General features: G+C 51.5%; 2 protein-coding genes and 1 long non-coding RNA gene across 7 annotated transcripts in view; 2 read left to right on the forward strand and 1 right to left on the reverse strand.

Moving 5' to 3' along the window:
* LOC147272852 (NGFI-A-binding protein 1-like) overlaps positions 1 to 7,441 on the forward strand; it is a 27,248-nt gene extending 19,807 nt beyond the window's left edge. For all 3 annotated transcript variants that reach the window (XM_086202545.1, XM_086202544.1, XM_086202543.1), the window contains exons 2-8: positions 44 to 846; positions 928 to 1,061; positions 1,379 to 1,430; positions 2,498 to 2,617; positions 3,569 to 3,737; positions 4,804 to 5,004; positions 5,125 to 7,441. In XM_086202545.1, the coding sequence (XP_086058671.1) occupies positions 46 to 846; positions 928 to 1,061; positions 1,379 to 1,430; positions 2,498 to 2,617; positions 3,569 to 3,737; positions 4,804 to 5,004; positions 5,125 to 5,201 (1,554 nt within the window). In that variant the 5' untranslated portion in view covers positions 44 to 45 and the 3' untranslated portion in view covers positions 5,202 to 7,441. The remainder of the gene's footprint in view (positions 1 to 43; positions 847 to 927; positions 1,062 to 1,378; positions 1,431 to 2,497; positions 2,618 to 3,568; positions 3,738 to 4,803; positions 5,005 to 5,124) is intronic.
* On the reverse strand, positions 7,208 to 11,132 carry LOC147272853 (uncharacterized). Its single transcript, XR_015112994.1, has 2 exons — positions 9,488 to 11,132; positions 7,208 to 9,405 (listed from the first exon to the last, which is right to left on the reverse strand). It is a non-coding gene; the product is annotated as an uncharacterized LOC147272853 (long non-coding RNA).
* Positions 10,321 to 24,307, forward strand: LOC147272854 (glutaminase kidney isoform, mitochondrial-like). Of its 3 annotated transcripts, none has more exons than XM_086202541.1 (18): positions 10,321 to 10,877; positions 15,563 to 15,653; positions 15,980 to 16,098; positions 17,878 to 18,007; positions 18,165 to 18,244; positions 18,341 to 18,504; positions 19,275 to 19,333; positions 20,641 to 20,721; positions 20,799 to 20,857; positions 20,985 to 21,051; positions 21,152 to 21,202; positions 21,280 to 21,456; positions 21,545 to 21,676; positions 21,834 to 21,926; positions 22,053 to 22,114; positions 22,222 to 22,298; positions 22,375 to 22,438; positions 22,515 to 24,307. In XM_086202541.1, the coding sequence occupies exons 1-18, from the start codon at positions 10,660 to 10,662 to the stop codon at positions 22,660 to 22,662; spliced, it is 1,872 nt and encodes a 623-aa protein (XP_086058667.1). In that variant the 5' UTR covers positions 10,321 to 10,659; the 3' UTR covers positions 22,663 to 24,307. The 3 variants fall into 3 exon arrangements, with proteins under 3 accessions (XP_086058667.1, XP_086058666.1, XP_086058668.1); XM_086202540.1 differs by having other exon boundaries at positions 10,323 to 10,877; positions 15,557 to 15,653; XM_086202542.1 differs by having other exon boundaries at positions 10,328 to 10,877; positions 15,557 to 15,653; positions 20,689 to 20,721.
* The last annotated feature ends 807 nt before the right edge of the window (positions 24,308 to 25,114 follow it).

Genomic DNA, 25,114 nt, shown 5'->3' on the forward strand with positions numbered 1-25,114 from the left:
TCAAAGCGATCATGTACTAATCGGGTTAATGACGTCTTTTCAGGTATGGCGGCGGTGTTGCCGAGAACCCTGGGTGAGCTGCAGCTCTACCGGATCCTGCAGCGGGCAAACCTGCTCTACTACTACGAGGCCTTCATCCAGCAGGGCGGCGACGATGTGCAGCAGCTGTGTGAGGCCGGGGAGGAGGAGTTCCTGGAGATCATGGCTCTCGTGGGCATGGCCAGCAAGCCGCTGCACGTGCGCCGCCTGCAGAAAGCACTTCGAGACTGGGTCACCAACCCAGCCATCTTCAACCAGCCGCTCACCTCGCTGCCGGTCTGCAGCATCCCCGTCTACAAGCTGCCCGAGGGCTCGCCAACGCTGCTGGGCACTCAGGACCGCGCCAACACCGCTAGCGTCAAGATACCCAAAGCTGTGGCCGCTTCCTGCTCGGACCCGGGGAAGCTGGACGTGGCTCGAGACAAAGTGTCGGCCGGGTCACCCCTGCAGGGCAGCAGCGAGGCTCGGTTCTGGTCGGGCCATAGCAACGATAGCGAGCACAGCCTGTCACCGTCTGACCTCGGCTCCCCGTCTTCGCCAAGAGACGGCCTGGAGTCTCTCGATGCCGCGGCCGTGCAGTCTGTGCTGGAGTGTGTGGACAGGATGGCGCCAGGGCTCCCCAAGGCCGAGCTGGCTGAGGTCAAAGAGCAGCTGAAGAACAACAAGAAGCTGGCAAAGATGATCGGACACATCTTTGAGATGAGCGACGATGACCCGCGCAGGGAAGAGGAGATTCGTAAATACAGCGCCATCTATGGACGTTTCGACTCCAAGAGGAGGGACGGCAAACACCTGACGCTCCACGAGGTCAGAGCGCATCCCTCAGTCACGCTGCAGAATGCTGTCATGAATGTACCTGTAGGCTGATGTTTGTCTTGCGATCCCCAGCTAACGGTCAACGAGGCGGCGGCTCAGCTCTGTATGAGGGACATGGCTCTGCTGACTCGCCGAGATGAGCTGTTTGGACTCGCCAGGCAAATCTCCCGAGAGGTCACCTACAAGTACACCTACCGCACCAGCAAGTACGCGCCAACACCAGAGCTGTGACTTTGATGGACCGCAGGTTATTTCAGGGCCTCCTGCTGCGACACCCGGAACACTTTAGTGTTTGGCTCTAAGCCTCAGGGAGCCCAGTCTGCTTTGATTGGTCAGTTAACTCAAGTCTGAGGCGGCGGCGTCTTAGCCACGCCACATGCGAACACACCAAAATCAACAGGTGAAACGCCAGCGTCCAGCTACTGAGCTGGAGGCAGGTAGCAGACGCGTGTCTCAGTCTGACTGCCGTGTGAAACTGTGTGACCTGCGTGTGCATTAACGGGTTTCCTGCTATTTTCCTCAGGTCTCGCTGTGGAGACAGAGATGAGCCGTCCCCTAAAAGGATCAAAACAGAGGTGAGGCTGCCGGTCTGGATCCAGACGTCACGTAACAACCTTCATCAGACCAGTTAATACGTCAGCAGCCGAGCTACAGAAACGGGAATGGAAGCTATTTTCATAAATGAGTGATTAGCAAAGCCAAAGCCCCTAAAAATGTGTCCTTAGTGACGAGGATCGGCTGCTCCCCTTCATCCTTCAGCTTTGTTCCACAGACAAAACTCATTCGAAGCAAAGCCGTGGGACGTCTGCTCACGTTCACGCTGGCGTCTTCCTTTCCCAGACAAACCAGAACTTCCTGTGTAATTCAATTGCAAACCAACCAACTCTGGGCTCCTTGAAGAACAAATCATTGAAGTTTACAGGTTTAGGGTTCATGTTTAAAATGTCTACAGTGTAAAGTTGATCGACGGACGTGAGGAGCAGAATGGCCGCTTGAAGGGAGTACAAAGCCGTCTCTCAGCGCTCGTCTCCTGACACCTTTGGCCCGGAGTTTCCTTTGAGTTGTGAAAGGCTCTTCTCAGTTTGTGGAGCAATGATGGAAAACACGTGTGGCTGCAAGTCTGCGGGGATTCACCAGCGAGAGGAGGAGCTGCGGATGAGCAAGCACCTGCTCGTGAGCAGCCACTCACCAGAGTCCTCCAGGCGGCTCGAAAGATGAGAAGGAGTTGCAGAAATGCCCGGTTGATGAAGAGTAGAGGAATGTACCATTATTGACCACCTTTGAACAGCCAAAAATGACAGGGCCTCACTTCCCATCTCTCGGATTTCTGGCTCCGATGTTGATTGGTGATGTCTGTCTGGGATGTTTTGTCAGATGGACAAAAATCACAAATTAAATCTCCTGAAGCCCAAAACCAGGCGGCGCGTTTGAAAGGCAGAGCTACACTCAGCGTAGTCAGCAGCGAAGTGAAGTCGTAGTAAAAGTATACGTTTACTCTTGAAGAAGTCACGTGTGACGTCACTGCAACATAAAACTCTGAATGCTCGGCTGAGGCGGACGGTCACATGACAAAGACCTGTGAATGTGACGCAGGAAACACGCTGGGTGTCATATGGGATGTTTTTAATCTTTCCCTCTCCAGGAGAACTTCTTTGACATCCAGGAGGCGCTGCAGGCCATCCACATGAGGCAGGAGATGCTGAAGGAGCAGCTGGCCTGCGCCAAGTCCAAAGGAGAGGAGAACATCGGGCGCAATCTGCAGGTAACAAAGCGCTCGGGCGAAACACGGCACTCAGGGCAGCTAGAATAATGGCCAGGTACCAGTGAGGGACTTTTTGAAGAAGGGAGTTTTAGGGACGTTGATGAAGAAGAAGTAATCGGGAAGAAAAGGAAAGATCGAAAACCAAATGAACCGTAAATATGGCGGCAACGAGACGAAACTTCCTGAATATTCACAAGGCTAGAAATATGATTTCTCTGGTTGTTCTCTGTAAACAAAGCAAACCACCTGATACGGTGGGAGGCGTGCGGCCGCCGCGAGCCCCCAGGATCTTAAATGTGCAAATATGGAGATGAACAAACAAACAAATGGAACGGCTCAGCTGCCGGGCTGTGGCGACACGTCTCCATGTCAGCAGATGTTGGTAGCAGCTCCATCCAGTTTGATCCCAGTAATGTTGCTCACTGGTTTCCGTGCTGCTGCCGAGGCCTGTTCCTAATTACAGCCGGCGTGTAGGAGGAGAGCTTTATGATAATTCATTACCACAAACATGTCAACCGTGCGGAAACACATTGGCTTCTGTTTGCAGGCGCCCGTCCTGTGTGTCTTTGTGTGGTTACACTTGTCATATTTGATGTGATTTTTTTTTAAAAAATCACATTTAGAAGAAGAGGAGATTTCACGGTGGCGTTCAGCCCGCGGGCCGCCGACCCGCTGCTCCTATCAGACGCCGATCAGGATGATCTGAAGTGACACTGAGGCGCAGACTGATAATCAGCAGACATCCCTGCTGCACGTCTTCTTGCACATTTCGCTTCCAGTTTGAGCGTCGAATGTTTGCCGAGACTTCAGTCGCCCTTCACGTTAATGCTAACTGACGGACCGCCGTCCCGCCGCGCACCAGTTCATCTCAAGTCGAGTCTCAGGTTCAGGTCCAAGCGGATCACCTCAGTCAGCTGCTGCTGCTTAACTCTGGGTGGTTGTGTGTGTCAGATGCAGCTGGAGCGTCTGCTGGCGAGGCAGATGGAGATCCTGCAGGATGCCGCCGTCCAGGAGCGACTCCAGGCGCTGGACTGGAGGATCCCCCCCGCCGCGTTAAAGTACCTCAACGACGCCCAGAACACCAACGGAGCCGCCAGCGACGCCAGCAGAGACAACCAAGGTCAGCGCCTGTCAGCAGCTCTGATCATTTTCAGTCTCAAATGTTTTCTGTCGCTGTATCTTTTTGTCAAATGCGGGTTTGCGTCCTTGACTCACTGCTGCCCCCTGTGTCCAAGCACCTCTTGACATGGACTCTGAAACAAGCAGCTCTCGTGATTTGATCTGTGCGTCTGCTGACGATAGCCAAGTCCAGAGGAGCCGCTTATCTTCCGCCCGGTCAAGTTAAGGCAGCGCTAAAGTGGCGGTGAGCGTGGTTCTCTTCATACGTGATGGTTGGTCTCACAGGCGAGAGGAGCGAGAGGTTTGGTGGGATGTCACGCTCATTGGACGGGGTTTCGGTGGACGTGCAGGGTAGCGCCACCTGTAGGTGCTGCTTCGCCACGCCCGGCCGCGGTGGCTGTCACCTTTTTCAATCTCCATTTTCTTCCTGCTGCGACTTCACAGAGGGGAGAAGAAAAGAGAAGAAAAAAGATGCATCATTATTCAGGATCTTGCTTCTCCTCCGGGCTTCATCTCATTTTCATCCTTTTCCTCTCTCACCCACTCCCGACAGCTCATTATATCGCTGCTCCCATAAATCCCACAATGCACCTGTAATTATCACTCCCACGCCTGTTTACCTCCAGCCAGTTGCCCGGAGGGGGCGTATCTCTCTCTCTCTCTTGCTCTCGCTCTCTCTCTCTCTCTCTCTCTCTCTCCCCCCCTCTTTCTTCCTCTCTTGTTTTCCTCTCATTCCTCCATCTTGTCCTCTCGCATGTCTAACCCTCTCAGCTTCTTCCTTCTTCTACTGACTTCTGTCCAGGTGTCACTGAGCAGTTATCAGCTGAGAGCAAATTCAGAGCTGAGGCTGAATCGTTGGGCCGAGCCTTTACTGCCCAAAGCACCGGTGTTACTGGTGTTCTCATTTGACCTCTGACCCCCGTTTGATCTGATTTTGTGGGGAGGTTCAGGCTCCGTGTCACCAGCTTCTAAACGCTGAAGTTGTAATTCGGCATCGCTGGCCTGTCAGACGCCACCGTCATCGCTGATGTCCACATTCATGTTTGCTTAAATTTGTTGTCTTGCAGATGAACGACCAATCAACTTGCGGGTGGTTAGTCAAAGCATGCAGGAGGGGGACCTCCCCCTGGGCAAGCAGCTAGCGAACGAGCTGAAACGCCATCACAACCACAGCAACAACAACCACAGCAACAGCAACCACAGCAACAACAACCACAGCAACAACAACCACAGCAACAGCACAGACGAGACCAAAACACCAGCAACAGGTCAGTGGCGTGGGGGGGGGCTCGCAGCTGAGCTGTTCCAGATGTGTTTGGAGACAGGTTTCTGCTCCGTGACGCACCTTTTTGCTGATGACATCATCGTATGGTTGTGTTCACCCTCAGAAAATGGGACGTCACAGCGAGCATCCAGCAACACAGAAAAGAAGACCATCAAGTCAGAGCCAGAAGACTCCACATAGTGCCTCCCGCCTCGCCGACCCGTCCCCACCCCCCGCTGATTCCACTCCCACCTGACAGTATGCAGTTACTACCCATCAACAGATACTAAGCAAGCACAGCCACAGTAGAGCCTTAACAACCAACGTTGCCTCATGAATAGCATTTATTTTTCTTTGGGTTTGTCTTCTTGTTTTGTTTCACACAGTATTTGCCAAAGCACCTGAGAGCGCGTGGCGGCGCCCTCGGCGCTCCGCAGGTCTTTGTTGTTCAGTTGTACGTGCGTTCGGAGGGATCTTTTGCAGACACTCGTTACCTCTGCCTGGTCCTTAGTTTTCTCGCTTTATTTGGACAGCCAGGTTGCAGGCTTTCACGCCGGGGCTGAATCTCAACTCAGATGGAGATCCTGACACGAGGAAGAACCGAGGAGCTCGGCAGCCCTCGCTTCGCTATCCTGGTAGCACTTCGTACGACGGCCATTTTAGGAATCGTTCAAGCTCGCCTTTGTTCCAGAGAAAGTGAAGCAAAGAGCAGGAATCTTCAGTGGAGCAGGTGTGGAAGAATAAGAGGGAGGGCAGCTGAGGGACACTCAGGAAGCCCCGAGCAGGTCACTGACCTCATGACCTCAGACGAGAGCGAAACTTGGAGTTTGGGCTGCCAGAACATTTAGAATCACGAGTTCACAACATGGTGTTTGTTTCAGGAAGAGCAATACTTTTATTCCTCACATTCACAATTATGTTCTTGATTAATAACAGCTTTCAGGCAGTGCCAGAGGTCAGTGTTTCTCTCCAACACTCCAGTGTCGAAGTATTGAAGAGAAACATCTTGTAATAAACCCTCAACGTGGTTTCACAGGCTCGTTCTTCGACCTGACGAGCGGTTCTGACCACGTCTGAGGATGGGAACTTACCAGCAGTCGCCAAAGATCCAGCAGCACTCAGAGGCTTGAGGGCTCCGCGTCCTGCGGGCCTCCATCTTTCCCCCGCGTCCGTCTTTGTGTCTGCGCTCGTACTGTGACGAGGGTGAGGGTCTGTAGGGAGGTGGAGTTGGGATTCAGCCCCTGTATCAGGTTAGTTTTCGTTACCTTCAAGTAGAAATCGGGCGAGGCGGGACGATCGGTCTGTCCTCGCTCGTGTCTTGTGTATATTTACGGGAGGTCATTTCAGCAGATGTATAGGAGCTGTCGTGGCGTGATAGCCGGGGTCTTCTGTCCCTGGCAGGACGGCCGGAGGCTGAGCCAATGGGTTCATTTCACCTTGTAATCTAGCAAAACACTGCTGTTGAACCAAAACCACACATCTGCAAACCCACTCAGGCCCGAGGGTCCCACAATCCACTGGAACTACAGAGTCCAACATTGCAGGTCTGTGGTTGGCTGGACAGCAGCGTCGGAGAGCTGCTGGCCGCGCAGCAGCAGCAGCGTGTAAATAGTACCGTGGTAACGGATAGTGCTAGCCTAATCTCTCAACCAGGGTTCGTCAAGTGTAACTTTGCTGTAGATTTTGGTGTCAATGCAGTGTTTATGTACGTAGAGCAAAAACTACAAAAAAAGTTGGTGTCATTGAGGAAAAAAAACCCAGCAGTGTGAAAGTGTCTGGTGTATAAAACCTGCTTTACACGATGATGTTGATTAGCCTTAGCGCCTCCCTGTGTTCCTCCCCTGTGATGGCCATCAGTGCAGACGTGTGTTTAGCTGTTAGACGTAGGAACATAACAAGTAAGTGTTTTTATGTGTTTGCCACACTGTGTAAATACGTCCCAGAGGATGATGACGTCCAGACGACTTGGTCTACCCCCACGCCCACCGCTGCAGGCGCTTCAGCCTCAGCGTGACGACAGACCAATGCAATATGTGTGTGAGTAATAAGTCGATCATGTTGTCATGTGCTCAGCAACTGTGCGTCCGTCACTGGCAGCGGGTGACCAGCCGACCTGTCGTCCTCCTTTCAGTGCACTGTGTTTAAAGACAATGTGCTTTTTTCACGGAATTCCATGAGGTTTTGTTTCAAGCTGCCGTTCTGGAGAGAAAGCGACTCGGTCGGCGTGGAAAAGTGCGGCGACCTTTGGGAGAAGCGCCGACGCCGGCCGACGTCTCTGAGAAGCCGGCGCCTGGCTGACCTGCCGTCTCACTCATCACCGTTCTCCTCACTGTTGGTAGTCATGTGATAGATTAGGCTTCACCCAGTTATGCACCTGTTTTTTAAACACTAATATATTTTATTTGTTATACAGCACATAACATTAAACTTTATTTTTTTGAACTCTATTGTGAGGTGCGCTCTCTGACTGCCGGGGGCTCCAGTTCATACGTGGTTTCACTGTTTAGCTTCGTTTGGATTTGTGGTGGGACAGCATTTCCAAAAAAGTCTTGACACCTTTAAATGAGGATTTTTCAAATGTGGTTTTAAAAAAAGAATGTAAAAGGAGTCAAACCAAGTCAGCTCAATTATATATCTGGGGACATGGCGTCTGCTTCCTTCCACCGTGTTGGCGAGAGGTGGAAGGTCGAAATCAGCGACTGATGACCTGCAGGTCAGCTGACGTCCGTCTGCTAACACAGACGCGGCTGTGCCACAACCAGCCACCAGGGGGAGGTCCAGAAATTTTGGCTTCACTGCAGAGGAGCCGTCCTGTCGTCCATCTTGATGCATAGTTTACAGGACCGAGGTCACTCTTCACTGGGAGCAGACCAGCGGCTGGGCGTCATCACTGGTGGGGCAGTGTCGGCTTGGCGCCGTCCCACCTTGAAACCGGTCCTGATTCCTGGAAGTGTCTCCAGTGTGAAGGTGTGCTGTCAGATACAGTAGAACCTCCTGATGGCGGCAGACGCTGGCCAGGCCAGAGTACCACGATCATACGGTGGTAATGAGGTTTGGCTCACAGGTCAGAGTGGTCGTCCTCCTCTGGTGCGTTTCCAAAGCGTCTTTGAGGGGAGAAGCGCCGGCGCCCCAGCAGATGCAGGTGAAGGTCATTTGGAGGACTTTCTGTTTCCTTTCTGGGAGCGTTTCACTGAGATGAATCCCTGCGCCGGCCATTTGCATCAGCGTCACATCAAGACATTGTGAAAGTGGCTGATGAGTCACTCTGACGCAGGTCCTGTTCACAAACCTCCCTTCATCCTCCTCACACACACACGCACACACACGCAGACCTTCTCTGGAGAATAGCTCAGCTCATGAACACCCACGCTCACTGCTGCTCACAGCGGCAGCCCTGCCTCTCTCACCCCTCCCCTCCCGGTCCTCCAGCTCCAGCAGCTCAAGTCGCTGATGATGATGGGTTGCTGTGGCAACGGCTGGAGGGTGGGCGGCTCCACGGGCGGTGGGCGGAAGCCAGCCACTAAGCAGTGTGGGAGGGATCTGCTGAGCGCACCCATCACCCTCATTTGAACGGAGCAGGAAGATGACTGCTCTTGAGAAGGTGTGGGCGTCAGTGAATGATCGCCTCTCCTCCCTGCAGCTTCGTGAGGGATCGCCTTGTTTGCCTCCTGCTTTCCTTCCTTTGTTTTCGGTTTTATTGCTCCGTGCAGCACAAATGCAGCTGCTCGCAGGGGATTTTTGCCACAACAACAAACTTGAAGAGCTGCACTTACTTTGACAAGTTTCCTGTTGACGCCACCAGTTCAGATTTTAGTCTGAACCTCATCAGACGCAGGGTCCTTCACGTCACACAGGCAAAGAGAACAAAGACAAATGAAATGATTAAAAAAACAACTGCACTTCAATGGACTTGATGTCCAAAGGCTTGTGTCCGCCATCCAAGTGCCATGAACAAAGAGCTGAGCTGAGGCAGAGGCACGTCTGCTTGAACGACCCCAAATTCAAGTCGGAATTTGGGCGAGCAAAACTGCAGCTTCAGCATTTTATTCTGGAATCAGCGGAGTTCATGGACTTGTCTCCATTTTGGAAACCTTTTAATCTTCAACTATCTGTCATTCTGGCGCATTCCTTCCAGCCCCCCTCGTCTTTGTGTGTCATGTTTAATAAAAGTGTCAAACAAAGTCAACGAATCGTGCTGGAAGTCCCCTGAACTCTCGCTCTGAGCCGCAGTTTCCGTCGGCAGCTTCACTCCAACTCGCTGGTGCGAGCAAGTGGAGCCTCGTGGGTCAGCCTCCATTCGTCGGTTTTATCCCCACTGACAAAAAGTTGGGAAAGGGGAGCAACGACCTGTGACTGAACTCCAGGCGTCAGCTCCACCCACGCAGGCTGCCAAAGGTCAAAGGTCCTGAGGAGGGGAACAGGTCATGGTTGTATGAGGTGACATCAACCGTCAGGATTATAAAGAAACAGAAAAAAACAACAAAAACCTGGGCTGTTTCCGTCCTGCTCACCAACTTCTCCCTGGAAATAAATTCAGTGAGAGATGAGAAGCTGCACGCAAACCAGGAAGTGAACCGACGTGAAACCGTCCAACCGGCAGCCAGGAGATGGCGCTCCAACAACAGCTGCCGCCAGGTGCAGAACCGGCGTAAGCCACACGGTGTCGCACCGCCACAAGACATCATGGCGGAGCCTGAACCCGGTGCACTCCTCCAAGTGCTTCTGCGGGACTTCACAACATAGAAAGGAGCTGACGTTGCCATAGAGACGCGGATGGTGATGAAGGCAATCCTGCAACGCTGGGAGCATCTCTGGTCCTCATCAGAACCGCCGGCGCGGCTGAAACGGTGTCGAACCAGGACCTGTAACTTGTCGTGACTGAGGCCGTGGTGGGCCTAAAGTACTCGGTACACACGAAGAGGAGGGACATTGGACTCTGGTGTACGTCACTGGCCTCTGTGCGGAGCGTGAATTGGTTCATGCCTTAAAAAATAAAACAAAGTTCATTTCTGTAAAGCGAGCCTGCACGTTTAATTGGTCCACATCCCGTCCGACACGTGGTTATGACTTAATTTGTTATTGATTTTTACAAGAAGTGTCTTGAAAATACTGGCCGTCGACTTAGCATTTTTTATATTTTTGCACATGTGATTGCGTTCATGTCCTGTTCATCGAGGCCAATTAATCAATCAGTTCATTTCTACACTTCAAACGATGCTGCCTTGCTACGTCCCTCCCCTCGTGTGTTCGGTCGCTTTGTTTTTGCAAGTTCTTTCCTGTAAACAATCAGAAGCTGCTTTAAACTACAGTTTTTACTCGTAATCTGAAACATGTTCATTAAACTATAAAATTGTTGGGGATTAACAACCGAAACACGGGCCGCACGGCTCACGGGATGAAGCGAGCTGTCTGGTGATCGACGCCTCCTGTAGCCAATCAGAAGCTGGCTTTTGTGTCCTTCCAGTCAGAGCTCGCACGGCTGGAAAGGTTGGTTGTATCCCACCGGAGCAGATTCCTGCCGTCGAGTCACCGGGAAAACCGTTACTCGACCGAGAGGAGCCTTCTCATCCACCCCACCTGCGCTCTGCAATTCTCCGATTTTCTCCCGCTCGTCCCGGCAGCAGTTACCGTTCTAATAGTTTGTCTCGACGGGGTGGAAATGTTACATTTTCGGTCAACGGCACTGCTGAAGGAGATATTTCAGACCCAGCTGAAGCGTCCTTTGACAGGCGGAGTTCAAGCGGCACCTGCGTCCGGGTCCTGGTCCAGGTCCCCGGCCAGAGGAAGAGCCCTCGCCGCTTGGGGAGCCGGAGTGAGGGGCTTCTGTTCCAAGAGTGACGGCCACAATGAAGCTGCCAAGGACTCCTCAGCAGAGAAGTGAGTGCCGCCCGTGATGGAAGCCGCTCGCTGTTCAGAACTGCGTTGGGAAAAGCGTCGATTTAACGTAGCGCGAGGACTGCCGTTGATCGGTGACGTTACTGCCAGTAACTGTGACGAATTAAACATTGGCGCCGGTTGTGGCACGCATGTTTTTGTGCTACATTTACGTGGAAGACCTTTAATGTTAAAGAGGAGTTCAACACCGAGGCAGGCGCATCATGTACAGGAGCTAGCTGGAACTAGCTAGCTTGGAGACTGTTAGCTCGTCAGCTAATCGTTTTTTATTGTTGGTGGTCGTGGTGGGGGGGGGGGGGGCTACTATCAAGGCCATTCATGAAATATTAGAAGGGACACCGTTGATGGGGGGCACACCGGGTGTTTGCGAACGGGGCGTGACAGCTAAGTAGCTGTATCAACAAAGAGTTCCATTATCGGACAAGCTTGACAGGCCGCCACTAACAAATTTTGGAAGATAACGGATTACTGAAGCTGTGATTGTTGACCGCTGGGAATCCCGGCTGTCCGAGAATGGAAACAAGTCTTGAGCAATCCTTAAAGCAGCCACATCCCTCATCTTCAGCCCTTTTTGTCAGAGTCAGTTTATCCTGACCTTTAAAATGACACCTGAATTTTCATCAAAACAGCTTTGTCTCTCGGGTCATGAATGCTGCATGTTCATCATCTCAAAAAGAGCCAAGCCTCACCTCAATGTCTGATGAAGGTCAGTCGTGCTCACACGCAGGGTCTCAACTTGGAGGTATGACACAGAGGAACCATGGATGAAACCATTCATACTGACATGCAGGAGAGCTAAGCAGGTCTGTATTTGTGAGGCTGAAAACGTGTAATTACAAGGAGCGCTTCCATTAATCAGCAGATGGCAGCTCAAGGCCTCAGGTCTTTTATTTCCCCCTGCGGAGACGCGTCCGGCCCTGCTGAAGGAGCTCCAACGAGCCTGCAGACGTGAGTGGTCAACAGGGAAAGCAGTCTTTCCATCCCGTCCTCCAGGGTGCTGAGGCCTCAGAGCTTCCACGTGGACTCGCTCACATCATGAAGACAGCGATCGCTCCGCCATGTTTGTAATTCCCCAAAATATAGATTAGACCCATGACCGATTCAGACCGACGCCTCCTCTTCATCTGCAAAACCAGAGCTATGACGGAGGCGTCTGCAGCCGGACGGGCTGCTTTATCCTCGCCAACCACGAGATGAGGCGTGCCAGTCAGGACTGCAGTCAGACTCCAGCAGTGTTTGGTTTTATGTCCGGCTGTAGTTAAAGGGGTTTTAAGGGCAAAGGAACATAGTTGCACTCACAAATATCTGCGTTCTGTTGAAACCTTAAATCTGCTTATCATGTCGAAGCTGCACGTGTGGAAAGCCTCCATTTGGATGCTTGTATATTTGTTCGAGGCTCAAATGGAGGCTGTAGACCACGGTGACACACAAAGCCCCCAAACCGGTGTTTTGAATGGAAATGATGGCTGTAGTTTTGCTCCTGCTGCAGACAGACAGACGGACGCAGGTGAAACTTAAGACTGCGTGCATCTCAGTTTTTAACATCCAAACAGCGGCCAGCCCCCCAGCGTCTGTCGTCCCGTTTGTTTCCATGAACAGACAGTTAGCTTTGAGGCAGGAGCTTGGCCCCGCTGACTGGCTGACAGCAGCATCTGGTTTCCCTGAAGTCCAGTGTTACATTCAGCCTGCCCTGTGAAACACACACTCCAGACGAGCTGGCGGGTCCGTGGAGGACCTGGTCCGTGGAGGACCTGGTCCGTGGAGCACCTGGTCCTCCGGCTGCACCGTCATTGGGACAGGCGGGTTCAGACTCAGTAAATCTTGTGTTTTATGTGAGATTGTTGGCAGTCCCAGAGGCCCAGGCTGCAACCAGCCTCTGCTCCAGTCTGGTTAGACAGGTCCTGAGGCTGTGCTCTGGCTAATAAGGGGTTAAAAATGTTTGTAATGCTTTTCCCGCCTACGTAGTTTTCCACGGGTTTTTCGCACCAAAGCCGGCTCGCTGGCACGCTGCCCAGCAGTTGTCAGACCCTCCAGGAGCAGATGAGTCACTTGCACAGATTGATTTGTGCTGCGCCGCCTCGCTACGCTCCTGGTTGAATGTCTCCCCCCACCCTGAAACAATTAGTCCCGACATCTGTGAGGCAGTGAAACCAGCGCCATCGATTAGGTCCAATCAGAGCTGCAGACAAGTCTGTCCAGACGTGTCAATTCTGTCCAAGTGTCTCAATTAAACCGTGACAGGCCGGCAGACGGAGGAGACCTTCATGGAGCATGAAAACAAGCAGCAGCTTCTACAGAGAGAGTGTTTAATGTCACAGAAGGATGGGGGGGGGCAAGGCGGCGCACTAATGAGGACAGCCGAGGTAGACGCATGAGCTGGGCCACATGTTCAGCCTCTCACCCTCAAGTGAGGCTCGTCTCCCCCTCGTGTTCATCATCAACTCATAGTTCTGTAATATTTCACAGTAGATTGATGCCAGTATGACCTCGCATCAACATCATCATTTATTGAAAATACAAGAAGATGGCGCTCCTCAGCGCTGAGGTGGTTTGTCCCTGCAGCAGCCATGAGGACCGGTCTGTTAGTGAGGTGCTCTGGTCCTGCTCTGGTCCTGCTCTGGTCCTGCTCTGGTCCTGCGCTGGTCCTGCTCTGGTCCTGCGCTGGTCCTACTCTGGTCCTGCGCTGGTCCTGCGCTGGTCCTGCGCTGGTCCTGCGCTGGTCCTGCGCTGGTCCTGCGCTGGTCCTGCGCTGGTCCTGCGCTGGTCCTGCTCTGGTCCTGCGCTGGTCCTGCGCTGGTCCTGCTCTGGTCCTGTGCTGGTCCTGCGCTGGTCCTGCGCTGGTCCTGCGCTGGTCCTGCTCTGGTCCTGTGCTGGTCCTGCGCTGGTCCTGCGCTGGTCCTGTGCTGGTCCTGCTCTGGTCCTGTGCTGGTCCTGCTCTGGTCCTGCTCTGGTCCTGTGTTTGCTAGTATGAAGCTTGTTGCTGTTGATGAGTGTGATATCATGGCACTGTTACTAATTCACTCTTCTTCCTCTGCACACTCTCTCCCTGTTGTTGGTCTGCTTGCTTTGCATTTGTAAGTATGTCTCATTTTTATTTGAGTTGGTTTTCATCTGTTTTCCAGTAGAAGTAGAGGTTTTCTGTGGAAAGCCTACTCCAACTTCAATCCCCAGTTCCCTTAAAACGACCTCACATCCCAGCAGCTGCGCTTGACTCCCCCCACCTCACCCTCTCCCCCCCCTCCCCTCACGCACTGTGTACTCCTTCCTCACCAGCAGGCATCAACCTTCTTTAATGAGGTCAGAGATGGACCACACCCCCTAACCGTCAACTAGCCCGCAGGTTCTATCAGGATGTACCAACCTGCTAATCCAGCCCCCCCCCCACACACACACACACACACACACACACTTTGTTATCAGCAACTTCACCTGTCAGAATGTCAGAAATCTTCAAGGTTCCCTCCTTCAATCGTTCAGAATTTCAAAGTAGAGATATTCAATCATTTGCATTCACAACCAAAATCCAAATCCCAAAAACGTTTGATCCAAATGTGGTACTTGACTTGACTTGATTTGGTATCAAGTTTTCCCAGATTGGAAAACTGAACCAACTGAGATGGAATTTCAGTTCCTCTGATGGCATTTCTGGTTTCTGACGCCGTGAGACAGTAGAACAGCTGAATGGAAGTCTGTCATCAAACTCATGCAAAAAAGGGTTCCTGGGATTCCTCCACTGGACCGGTCCCTGCTGCGGACCGGGTCACAGGACACCCCGTTGGTACGACTCCTGTTTCTGAGGCTCCAAAATTCTTCTTTTTGTGCGAGCGGCTTCTGACGGGAGCTTTACCTCTCCCAGCACGCAGGCGCCCGTCGTGCACCGCGGGACACGTTGATCCAGAGCGCGACACAAATCCAATTTACTGTAGATTATGAATCATAGCTGAGGGGGAGGGGGCTGCTGTGAGCTGGTGTCCCCATCCACATCCTGACACACAACTAACCTTCCTCCCAGAGAATACCAGCCAGGTCGTGACCATATTATAATCAGGAGAGAAACGTGTGCCAGAACGCCACAGCAGTGCAGTTGGTCCGAACGATTGTGGACCTCCAGCCTGGTGTTTGTACCAACGAACCAACCAAAGCAAACATAACCTCCTTAGCAAAGGAGCCAAATAAACCAGAGCTCAGATATTTGGAGCCGCGGTTGTAATCTGAGCTCCAGTGGTGTTGGACCTGGACTCTCGTTCAGTGGGATCCTGCTGGTGGCTTCCCAGCAGCCACTGGGGGGCTGCAGCCCTTCAGGCCAGGCGTCATCACAAGTCACAGATTGTGCCTTTTCCAGCTGACTTGCTCTCACCTCTGAATGGCGGTGAGGCCGCGTCTCTTCTCCGTCGTGTGATCAACTTCCTGTCCACATTCCTGGCTGGTATTCTGGCAGGGGAAACGTCGTTATTAACCTCACTGAAGAAATGCAGGCTTTACTGAGATCTGTTCCACAGGTCGTGTAGGCTAGAGTCCCCCCGCAGTCCCACCTCTACCACTCACTGCTTCTCCTTGCAGTTCAGAGCTTCTTCTTCCCTCCGTCGCTCCGTCTTTCCAACACGACGTCCCTCCTGCTGGAGCTAGGGTTTCTCACTGGGCTGCCGTGTGTGTTGTTACAGGAGAAGGAAGGCAGGCATCCTGCCCAGTCTGGAGGACCTGCTCTTCTACACCATCGCAGAGGGCCAAGAAAAGATTCCAGCGCACAAATTCACCACAGTGAGTCCAGAGAACAGCCGAGGTGACGACTGAGTCTGGCAGCAGAGTGAGATAGTAGCGAGAGAAAATACTCAGCTATCAAACTGGGACACTGCTGCACACCAGCGATTTCCCTTGTCCAGCTGACTAGTGCTCCTCTCATGGATTCTAATTCAACTGGCTGCATTGCTGAAGTCAAACAAAGTAAATGTACAGTTGAGGATTGAAAGCAAGTAAAGATGTGTGAGTGATGATGAAGCTCCTATCGGAAGCCTTCCTGTGCTGAGCTCCTGGAGCCTCCCAGCTTGGTTGGGTTGTTGACTTCCCTCGATCTTTTTCTCCAACAGGCTCTTAAAGCCACAGGGCTTCGCACAGGAGACCCCCGGCTGAAAGAATGTATGGAGATGCTGAAGGTGACCTTGAAGACCACCTCAGATGGAGCGCTCGACCGACACCTCTTCAAAAAGTAGGTGTTTTTGTGGCGTGTTACTGGGAGGAGGCACAATACTGAAAAAAGCTTCATGATATAAACAACTTTTTCATGAAAGAATCTGGAGGGAAAGATAAACATGAGGTAAACATGAGATAAACATGAGATAAACATGAGATAAACATGAGATGAACACGAGATGAACACGAGATAAACATGAGATAAACATGAGATGAACACGAGATGAACACGAGATGAGCACGAGATGAACACGAGATAAACACGAGATAAACACGAGATAAACATGAGATGAACACGAGATGAACACGAGATGAACACGAGATGAACACGAGATAAACATGAGATAAACATGAGGTAAACATGAGATAAACATGAGATGAACACGAGATGAACACGAGATGAACACGAGATAAACATGAGATAAACATGAGGTAAACACGAGATGAACACGAGATGAACACGAGATAAACACGAGATGAACACGAGACAAACACGAGGTAAACACGAGATGAACACGAGATAAACACGAGATGAACACGAGATGAACACGAGATGAACACGAGATGAACATGAGGTAAACATGAGATAAACATGAGATAAACATGAGATGAACACGAGATAAACATGAGATGAACACGAGATAAACACGAGATGAACACAAGACAAACATGAGGTAAACACGAGATGAACACGAGATAAACACGAGATGAACACGAGATGAACATGTGATGAACATGAGATGAACACGAGATGAACACGTGATGAACATGAGATGAACACGAGATGAACACGTGATGAACATGAGATGAACATGAGATGAACATGAGATGAACATGAGGTAAACATGAGATAAACATGAGATGAACATGAGATGAACACGAGATAAACACGAGATGAACACAAGATAAACATGAGATGAACATGAGATGAACACGAGATGAACACGTGATGAACATGAGATAAAGGCGCTTGAACAAAGAACAAAACAGGAAGTACCTTGACTCATACTAAAACCAGACGAATGGATCTGTGCTCAAGCAGCAGGTATTCTTTAGTGGTCTGCTTGCTGTTCATTCTCATCAATCTTTCACCAGAATCATAAATGTCGGTCACCGAAGCAGCAGAAAGGGGTCACTGCGTGTGGTTAATAATTCATCGGCCCTCAGCCAGCAGCGTCAGTGAGGTTTTTATCCTGTGACATGCGAGACAAACCAAAGAACGGTAACCTTCTCATCTGGTACACATGCGCACAAACACACACACTCCACCGCCTGCTGAACTGGGCGACAGCTTGGGAAGTGGCGGCCTGGTAACTTGGGTCATATGACAGCTCACCAGGCAGCTGAATCCACACTGAACAGACCCGAGCGCCGCCGCTGGCTGGCGTCCATCACATCCTCTCCCTGGGCTCATTTGGAGAGCTCAGCCTCCGAGGAAGCACGTGAGCAGCTGATGGAGTGTGGCGTGTGTGTCTCTGCCCGGGGATTAGGCCGGTCTGATGCAGTCAGATCGCTGAGCCACAAATCTCCCAGCTACTGGAGGGGAGGAGTCAGTCTGTGAGAGAGCCGTCGTGCTATTGGGTACCATCATGGTCACAGTTACACTCAAATACTCTCGGGCTCGTATGATGGCACCCGGATCAACGTTCCCCAGAACAACAAGCTCACTGAGCCGGAAGTGCAGACCCACAGTTCCCCGCCAGCAGCTCCGTTCCACTGACCCCCACTTGTTCAGGCGGAGTCTTGGTGACAGGGTGAAGGCTGAGAGTCTGACCTTTCGTCCCTCCTGTCCTAGATGTGTCCAGAGCAACATCGTGCTGCTCACTCAGGCCTTCAGGAAGAAGTTTGTCATCCCAGACTTCCAGCCCTTCTGCCGCCACATCGATGAGCTCTATGAAAACGCCAAGAAACTGTCTGGAGGGCAGGTGAGCCAGCCCACGAGGGTTCCTCCACAGACCGCCTCCACCGGTTCAGATCAGGACAAGAGACTTCATGGCTGTGACTGCATGAATCGGCCAGAATGTCTCCATGTTAAACGTGTGTGTGTGTGTGTGCGTGCGCGCGCGCTGTGATCTGCCGTAGGTGGCGGACTATATTCCCCAGCTGGCCCGCTTCAGCCCGGACCTGTGGGCCGTCGCCCTGTGCACCGTTGATGGACAGAGGTAGGACGTCAACGTCCAACTCTTTAATGTACAACAGCGACACAAAACCTACAAACACCACAAGCATAAAAGTGTACGTGTGTGTTTGTGTGACAGGCACACTGTGGGCGACACCAAGGTTCCTTTCTGTCTGCAGTCGTGTGTCAAGCCACTGAAATACGCAGTCGCCATTCACGACCACGGCATGGAGTACGTGCACCGGTTCATCGGCAAAGAGCCCAGCGGTCTACGATTCAACAAACTCTTCCTGAATGAGGACGGTGAGGAACACACACACACACACACACACACCTCTCGTGTCTCCATAGGCTGAGCTTGCACTTCCTCTCCCAGCTCACTTTCTCCCTAAAAGAGGAGCGGTCTGAAAGCTGGTTGCCATGGCGCTGTGGTGAATAGTGAATGAGGCTGCCGAGCGGCCAGTGTGGAACAGACGTGAGACCCGCAGCCGCTGGCTCCATGTTGAACTCACCTCAAGGTTCCCTGCAGCAGAGACTTCCCTCCTGAGTATTCAGTTCTACACAATCCAAATGTCAGCGGTCCTCGGTCTGCTGCTGGCGCTGACGGAGCGTCCTGGTGACGTAGAAGAGGGAGGAGTCAACATGTGCAGGTTCAGTCAATGTTTAAGGACACGTAGGAAAAGAATGTTCCGTGGGCAGTAGAAGCTGGAACACTTTGTTCCTGTGGCGGCGCCACAAACAAGTCCCGGTCAGAGTAGCTTGTTTTTGAATGGGATCCGGTGTGAGCGGCTCGGCAGGTTCCCTCTGTGGTTGTGTAACGGCAGAGGACTCGCTGGTGGCAGAAAGAGTCCAGCTGTTTACTCTTCCTCTCCCTTTTTAACATTGTTGTTGCCTGTTGCATAAGAGGATCAAACAGTGAGGGAAGTGTGTGACGCTGCGCCGTGTGTGTGTGTTTGTGTTCTTGTCTCATTGTCTCGTTGCTTACCTCCTTGTCCTGAGGGTGAAGCGCCAGGTTTCTCTCCAGCACTGCATGTACCGCAAACAAACACCTTCATCTTCTCTGTCTGTTACAGACAAACCACACAACCCCATGGTTAACGCCGGCGCCATCGTCTGTACCTCCCTCATCAAGGTAAGCTGAGCCGCCCCCACCCGTGGGTTTATGTCTTCCACTGTGTGAGACTTGAAGTTGTACTTTGTCAGTTCTGGCAGAGCGAAGGAGAGTTTCTGAGACGTTGGTAAAATGTAGCGACACGTTTAACCAGAATCTGTGTGAGATGAAATCATAATCGCCTGGAACGTGTTTCTGCCAGATGACTGTACATGTGGGGATTAAGGTTAGATAATCGAGCTGAGAGGGGATTGGGTTTGAAGCAGCAGGACTGTCACGCACACACACACACACACACTGACAGCTGAGCCTCCGTCCAAGCTCCAGCCAGTTCCTACCTGAATGTTTTGACCTCGTAACTTCTTTTTATCAAGGTATGAAATCGTACCTTAAACCAGGGACACTCACCTGTGGGAGCCAGCAGGACGAACCCCAGCACTCCCACGGGTGCTCACTTAATGAGAAGCGCTGAATTACACTGACGTTAGCTCACCTGGTACCATCCCACTTGATGCTCTCTGAGTGTGTGTGTGCGTGCGTGCGTGCGTGTGTGTGTGTGCGCACCCTAAGCACATTTGCAATGTACCTTTTCAAGGCTCGTTGTGTGGTTTTATGTGTTGTTGCATATTTTCCAGCATTAGGATCTGTGGGAAATTATGACCACTGCAACAGGTCAATGACGTTGGTAATTTTTTTCCTTTTTAACTCTTTGTTCGCCCTCTTTGGTCTGGTTTGTGACACGCCGTAGCCTCTACATGGCTGTTGATGAATGTGTCAGTGTTGCTTCTCACCTGCATTGTCTCACCTGTTTATACACCTGGATTATAAACAGTGCGGCTGTGACTGGACCCCTCTCTGGATGATGTCATACTCCATCCTCCTGCAGACGGTGACTCTGCTCATCTCAGCCGTCCCGACTCAAACATTCTCTCATCCCCTGAAACGCTGACCTGATCTGTCTTCCATCTTTCCCACCCTCCTTCCTCACGACAGCTGGCGATTAAACCTCGTCATTATGCAGCTCTTTGAACTCTGACATCAACATGATGTGTCAAATTGGTGGCGTGCTCCTTCTTGTAAGGCGCCCGGTGACTCGGACCCGTAGTGAATTAATCAACCCCCACATGAACATGTCAAGCTAACAGTGACAGAGTGAGTTTCCTCTCCTCCTCCATCTGCAGCTTGCCCCCTCCTCTAATCTGAATCCATCTGACGTCATGACTGGAACGACCCTGTGACCGCCCCCGTAACCGATGAACTCACTTTATACCGTAGAAAGAGCCGGTAACTCTCAGTGTTTGATGTGTTTGACGTGGTTGTCTGAACAGGAAGGGAGTGTCTCAATAAAACCTGTGCTGGCTGTGTTTGTCTTGCAGCAAGGCGCCAGCAACGCAGAGAAGTTTGATTACGTGAGTAGGACCCACTGTCTTTGACATCGCGGTCTGGAAGAAAGTGCTTGATGTTTTCTCTGGGTGTTGCTCTGCAGGTCATGAACTTCATGAACAAACTGGCGGGGAACGAGTACGTGGGCTTCAGTAACGCCACGTGAGTTGACAAGTCGAAACAATGGTTGTAGTTAGTTGAAGTAAAAATTCCCTTTCAGAGGAGCTGCAGGTTTATGTAACAGCAGCTGAGTCACAGCGTTCTAAAAACAAACCTCTGCGCGTCCCAGTTTCCAGTCCGAGCGCGAGTCCGGAGACAGAAACTTCGCTATCGGCTACTACCTGAAGGAGAAGAAGGTGAGGTCAAAGGTCATAGAACATTCAGACCTGGCGATTCACCTCAGCTCAGAAGCAGAAGCTGCATCATCAGCTGGACTGACTGTGCTTTTCCTCCCAGTGTTTTCCTGAGGGGACGGACATGACGTCCATCTTGGACTTTTACTTCCAGGTAGGAAGACTCGTCTTGCGTCAGAACTAACGTTGGTTTGGCAACTGAAGATTTACGAGACTGATTTCCTCCATCAGCTGTGTTCCATCGAGGTGACCTGTGAGAGCGCCAGTGTCATGGCGGCAACCCTCGCCAACGGTGGCTTCTGTCCTATCACAGGAGAGCGTGTGCTGAGCCCTGAGGCAGTGCGAAACACACTGAGTCTGATGCATTCCTGCGGCATGTACGACTTCTCTGGACAGTTCGCTTTCCACGTCAGTACCTCGTCATGCTCAGATGTTGGACACTGGGACGACTGCCTGTCACTTGTTTTGGTGATGCATCATCAATTTTGCGTTCCAGGTGGGTTTGCCAGCGAAATCCGGTGTTGCCGGCGGGATCCTGCTGGTTGTTCCAAACGTCATGGGCATCATGTGTTGGTCTCCTCCTCTGGACAAGCTGGGCAACAGTGTGCGAGGCATCCAGTTCTGCACGGTAACTTCCAAACATGTTCAAAGAGCAAGGCGATGGTTACACACGCGCGCGCGCGCACACACTCACACACACACTCACACACACACTCACACACACACTCACACTGCTGTGAGGTGTCTCACTGATGTCTAAGTCTGTTCTCCTCCTCCTCCTGCAGGATCTGGTTTCGCTCTTCAACTTCCACAACTATGACAATCTGAGACACTTTGCAAAGAAACTGGACCCCCGCCGGGAGGGAGGGGACCAGAGGGTGAGTCCACCAGCGTCACGGAGGGTGCACAGGGTCTTTGCCCACAGCTCCCTCTGGTGGACAATCTCATCACCGTCCTCTTCCTTCTGACTGCTCAGCTCTGATGGCCGTGTCCTTGTGTTTCAGGTGAAGTCGGTGATCAACCTGCTGTTTGCTGCTTACACAGGAGACGTGTCGGCCCTGAGGAGGTCCAGCAACAGCGTCTCTCCACTGCTTCCTGCGTAGAATAGCTGCATGTGTTCATTGGTAATAAAAAGGACGTCCTGACGTTAAAGCTTGTTCTCTGCTCATTCAGGTTTGCGTTGTCGTCCATGGACATGGAGCAGAGGGACTATGACTCCAGGACAGCTTTGCACGTGGCAGCGGCTGAAGGTGAACCCCCGACGAGACGATGACTGATGAGGACTCGGATGTTTCTGTTGTTGAAGCTTGTGTGCGTGTCTTTCAGGTCACGCCGAGGTGGTTCGCTTCCTGCTGGAGGCCTGTAAAGTCAACCCGGTTCCCAAAGACAGGTAACCACCAAGCAAGAGTTGCCAGCCTTAAAACACACTTTTCACCAACTTGATGCTTCCTGTGTGTCGGCTGCAGGTGGGGCAACACGCCGATGGACGAGGCCGTCCACTTCGGCCACCATGACGTGGTGACCATCCTCCACGACTACCACAACTTGTACAGCCCTCAGGAGAGCGCCACGGACAAGGAGAAGTCAGAGAAGAACCTAGACGGGTTGCTCTGATCGCCACCGTCAGCTGGTGGACGGATGGAAGGAGCTTCTGGTCATCAAGTTTCAGTCCCTTAAAACTCCTGAGTAGAAATCAGTCCATCAGTCGCCTGTACAGACTGCAGTGGCTCCAGAGCAAACGCTCCTCATCACCTCATTGTTAGCTGGTGTGTGTGTGTGTGTGTGTGTGTGTGTGTGTTGTCGTACCTTGAGTGGGGAAGTACTTTTATTTGCTTTGTAGTGTTCAGGACGTCTTCGGCCCTCAGCTGAGTGCTGGGTTCATTCAGCTGGGATGAAAGAGGAAGTAGTGGAATCATGAATGGATGCATGGTCACCATCACAGCGTGGTGGGTTGGGTCTCCCCAGAACACGCGTGTCCGTGTGTGTCGGGTTTTTATTGATCTATTTAAGATAAGCGCAGCATCCTTGTAGTGTGTGTTCTTCTTCTCTGCAGAGAAACGAGTGTAAATATGTGATGTTGTAGTTCTGCTTTCTGTGTGACACAAACTCAGTATTTACTTTCAAGAATGAACAGAATCAAGCTGTAAAATATTCCAAGTGTTTTGTTTTGCCTCTTCACTCCAAATTTGTGTTTCATTGTTATTTAATATTTATTTTGTAAACCTTAAGAGGACAGAGGCCAAAGTTCAGGTTCCTGTTTGTGTCATGGCGGCTCCGCCCCTGCCAGCAGCTCCCTCATGACGCCGACTGATCTGCTTCGCTTTCGTTTAAACGACAAACCAAACGCTCAACTCTCGCTGCAACTTGATTCTGAATTCACGCGACCCCAAAGTTTGCAAAGATGAAAGAAAATTCTGGTCCGGAATTGCAAACTCTCCACTTGCACACTCCTCACGTCACAGAGCTTCTGTGGTCACGTCAGCATCTGTCCATCGTGGTGACCGACGCTGACACCTGACTGATGTCACAGCTGTGTTTCATCGCCACGTAAATCTGAATACGGAATGTTTGAAACCTCTGTTTTTTCAAATGAACTCACCCAAATGAAACCCGTGTCTCGATCACCGGAGGCTCTGACGGTTCACCTCAGCGACTCAGAGGCGTTCCTGTGTTTGTTTCTTTGACACTCGACGTTTCATGAGAATCGAGGCGTGGCGCTCAGAAGCTGCCATTGTTGAATCCTGGCGTTGGTTGACTCAGGAAGCTTCAGTCTCTTTCAACCCTAGGAGCTTTAAGACTGATTTTTTTTGTCTGTCTTGTCTTTGATGTGCAGAAGAATCGGTGGCAGTTGAAGCAGTTGATTGTGTGTGGATGTTGTGTACAAAACCAACCCACCAATCAAACCTGTTGATGATCTCATCTCACCGCTTGCTGGTTGGGATCAGTTCAGTCCACTCAAACTTTATTTAAAACAATCAGAAGCACAAAACTTCACTGGAAAACGGCAATATTTTCTCGTAGATAAACCAGCAATAGTCAAGCGGTGATTGCACCATGGAATCAGCAATACGGACCCGCCGGGGCGCGAACTGATCTCCGCTCAGCTGGCGTCAGTGGGGACGCGACGCGTGTTGATGGTGCGGCTGCGACTGAATGTAACGTGTTTGCTGTCGTTCTCTCTTGTGTGTTCATGCTGCTGCTTCGTGGCGTTGCAGCTCAGATATTTACTCACAGATAAAACATTTATTAAAAGTGATGAAATGAAAGGGTGTCTTTGCTGTTTCATTTACGTTCAACTGACAGGAAGTCAAAGGAAGGTGGGGGCAGACCATCAGATGGGCATGGACACGCCATCCTTGAGGCTACAAAGACACGCAAAGAAGCACCTTTTAAAAACCCGACGAAGTCGCCGAGCTCCTGGGGATTTATTTTTTATTCAACAGGAAGGAAGTGAGAGAGGGGTGACGTGCAGCAAAGGACCTTGGGCCGGGATTTGAACCAGCATCAGCTGCGTAGGTGACGTGCTCGCTAACCGCTCGACCACCTGAGTGAGGTCAACGACTGGGGATTTTTGGACAGAGCTCATGAGGTTTTGGGTTCAAATCCCTTGCCTCTAAATATTTGAAATATGCACATTAGCAACACGAGGTGAATCATACGATGTCATCCAAGAGAACTACATTAACTTTTGTTCTCCAAAAGGCGACTTCACGCCGGATGGGTTCCGTATCAAGTTTGAGGGTCGAGCGTTCGAGACCAGAAGTCAACATCTTAAACGGAGATTTCTGTCCTCAGTGGAACTTCAGGCGGTTCTGTTGTTGCCCAACGGCTCCATGGTTCATCTGCTGCCCAGCGTGGCTGAGAGTGGAGGTTCAATCTTGATAAAGTGACACTTTTTCTCAAATCTCGAGCCTCTAACAGGCCGAACTGAGTCACTTTTTATACTTTTTATAAGCAAGACAATGACCCCGATGCACAGGCTGGGTGGAAACGCAGATGTGAGTCCTATCAAACCAATTTGGAACACGGTAGCTTCAAAGACTGACTGCACAAAGTTTCAGCTAAA

The sequence above is a fragment of the Aulostomus chinensis genome, chromosome 1 (assembly GCF_037954235.1).
Source record: "Aulostomus chinensis isolate RoL2024-O1b breed Wild chromosome 1, RoL_Achi_v1.0, whole genome shotgun sequence".
NCBI classification, from domain to species: domain Eukaryota; kingdom Metazoa; phylum Chordata; class Actinopteri; order Syngnathiformes; family Aulostomidae; genus Aulostomus; species Aulostomus chinensis.